This window comes from Rhagoletis pomonella, unplaced genomic scaffold (assembly GCF_013731165.1).
Source record: "Rhagoletis pomonella isolate Grant_MI unplaced genomic scaffold, Rhpom_1.0 Rhpom_scaffold_00002, whole genome shotgun sequence".
Taxonomy (NCBI): Eukaryota; Metazoa; Arthropoda; class Insecta; order Diptera; family Tephritidae; genus Rhagoletis; species Rhagoletis pomonella.
Genome location: NW_023458556.1, coordinates 908,121 through 910,470, shown reverse-complemented (window position 1 = coordinate 910,470; position 2,350 = coordinate 908,121). Strand labels below are relative to the sequence as shown.

Sequence of the window (2,350 nt, the reverse complement as noted above, 5' to 3'; positions counted from 1 at the left end):
ACCCGACTGTCGTGGGTTTATTTCAGTGATTTTTATTTGTGCAAATGTAATTTAAATGAAGTGCGCGGTGATTGGATGAAAAAACACGTACAAAAATAATAAATTGGTTAGCAAAAACATGTGCACAACATTGCTTGCATTTTTTCTTTATGCTTCGTCTTCATATTCTATGTTTACTTTTCATAGAAAATAACATGGCGCCGAAATTACAAACGTCAGCCAGAAAATACTTTTTTCTTTTGCTTCATCTTGTCAGATCTTGTGTAGTTGGATCATGCTCAACGAACGAAGTGGTGTGCTGCTATTCCATGACAGCAGTGTCAGGTCTAAGCCCAGAGTAAAGCTCCGTGAATCGAAAAAATATATCGATATATCGATGAATCAACGCGTTTTCCAATGCACCGATTGTTTTTTTTATTTCGCTAAGATTTATTTAACTACAACTATTAAATTAATTCTTAATTGGTCAGGTAAATTGATAAAATGTCTAATAAAATCGAGCCTAGATGCATAGAGTGTCAAAAAACGGAAACTCTTTTATGGAGACAGGCCGAGACTGGGGAAGGTGAAATTTGTTTAGACTGTTACGAACAAAAGGAAACAAAATATTTGTTGGAAAGCAATGCTTCTTCAATTGATTTGGATAAAACAAATGATGAATTAAAGAAACTCAAAGATGCAAAAGACTCGAATGAAGGTAGGCAGGCTACAACGGCGGAGGAAAAAAAACTACGCAAAAGTACCAGATCCACTCGATTTAAAGCGAAAGGATCAAATTTATCCACTAATACTACAGTGCCAAATTGTAACGTCCAAAGCATTGCGAACAATGCTAAGGTGCAAAATAAAGGACGTAGCAGGCGTAACATCTTCAAAAAAATACCTTTTAAGACGCCGGTGGTACAAGCAACTACACATCCCGTGGAGAGCGTATTTTACAAAGTATGCTATCTATTATTAAACGATTTCACTATTAAAACTGCTCTATTCTAGGGCTCTTATCTGCAAGTTGGCGACATTGTATCCTTAATGGATGATAAGCAAAACATATATTATGCTCAAATTCGAGGACTTCTAGTCGACAACTTCTGCGAGAAATCTGCATTTCTCACCTGGCTTATTCCGACGCAAGCTAGTCCGGATCCTCATAACGGATTTGACCCTGCGTCATATTTAATAGGTAAGTAGGTATAACCTACATGAAGAAAAGCTTTCACAGTGGGAATACATAACGCTCATTTACAAGAAGACTGTCAACTCAAAAAACTAGATTTTTCAAGGACGATTTTAAAAAGCTTTTGATTTAGTAAAAAAATTGCAGAAAATGGAGATGAATGTAAGAGAATATTGGGGAAAAGTTTTAAGCCAAATTAAAAAAAAGATTGTTTGTAATTGGTAATCTTTTAGTAAAATAGCGATATGTGTAAATACATATGCACTTAGTACGTACATGATTGCGCTAAAAATTTTGCAGGGCCAGACGAAGAGCTTTCTCGAAAACTTTCCGCCCTACAGTTTATAATGCATGCTCCTAGCAATTATTATTATGATCGCACCACACCCTTCCCGATACCAGACGCAATGGACGTCGATGGCAAAACGAGAGGTTTTATCTGGACTACGCTCCCCGAATTCAAACGCAGATCTGAGTTATGAAATGCAACGAAAACGCACTCTGTTGTAATATATGGAATATTAAGTTTTATTAAGTTATGGAACTACCTTAACAGCAAACAAATAAAGTAGTTTAATATATGTATATTCAAATAAGTTTTTGTTATAATAGCATGAAAAGTCCCCAACAAGTTTGTACTTCCGAGGTGATAGTACCTGACTAGATATTAGTGTGAAAAAGAAGTAATAGCCACCGGTTGTCCAGTTTTAATACACACTCTTTCAAAGGTACGACCGAATTGCTAAATTGTGCGGGAGCATCGCCACTAACGACCAACATGTTGGCGAAGAATGTCATCAAAGAATATTTTGTACTTCCTATGGGAACTAGAGCACAACAGATCTGGTCGCAGTGCATACCTCAACTAATATCTATCTATCTAAACCCTGGGCCAGAAACTTCCACCTGCTGCGTGTGCCAGAGACGACTACATGACAATCTACCTCAGTCAAGTGTAATCAGGGCGGGTACTCTTTATGAATTTGTACAACGATTTTGGGTTGCTGTGCCCAAATGCATGAATCGAATCAAAACCCTTTTACGCACACTTGTAGACAACAGTTCACGCTTAATTACAAAAATAAAAGTTACTATATCTGTGCACTAATATATTAATAATGTCGGTTGGAAATATGGTATTTTTTGCAAGTTTCCGGGCTGAGCTGTCAAAAAAAA

The 2,350-nt window shown here is 36.8% G+C and overlaps 1 protein-coding gene across 1 annotated transcript; it reads left to right on the top strand.

The window, feature by feature from the left end:
• The first annotated feature begins 288 nt into the window (after positions 1-288).
• LOC118732311 (GATA zinc finger domain-containing protein 1) lies at positions 289-1,767 on the top strand. Its single transcript, XM_036461446.1, has 3 exons — positions 289-942; positions 994-1,180; positions 1,475-1,767. Exons 1-3 carry the CDS (start codon positions 484-486, stop codon positions 1,654-1,656), a joined length of 828 nt encoding a protein of 275 aa, XP_036317339.1. The 5' UTR covers positions 289-483; the 3' UTR covers positions 1,657-1,767.
• Positions 1,768-2,350: the final 583 nt, after the last annotated feature.

Bases quoted from the DNA above. Each gene is read 5' to 3' on its own strand.
- LOC118732311 (XM_036461446.1), top strand. From the start codon at position 484: ATGTCTAATAAAATCGAGCCTAGATGCATAGAGTGTCAAAAAACGGAA. The intron at 943-993 runs GTATGCTATCTA...GCTCTATTCTAG, and splicing joins TGGAGAGCGTATTTTACAAA to GGCTCTTATCTGCAAGTTGG. The intron at 1,181-1,474 runs GTAAGTAGGTAT...AAAATTTTGCAG, and splicing joins CCCTGCGTCATATTTAATAG to GGCCAGACGAAGAGCTTTCT.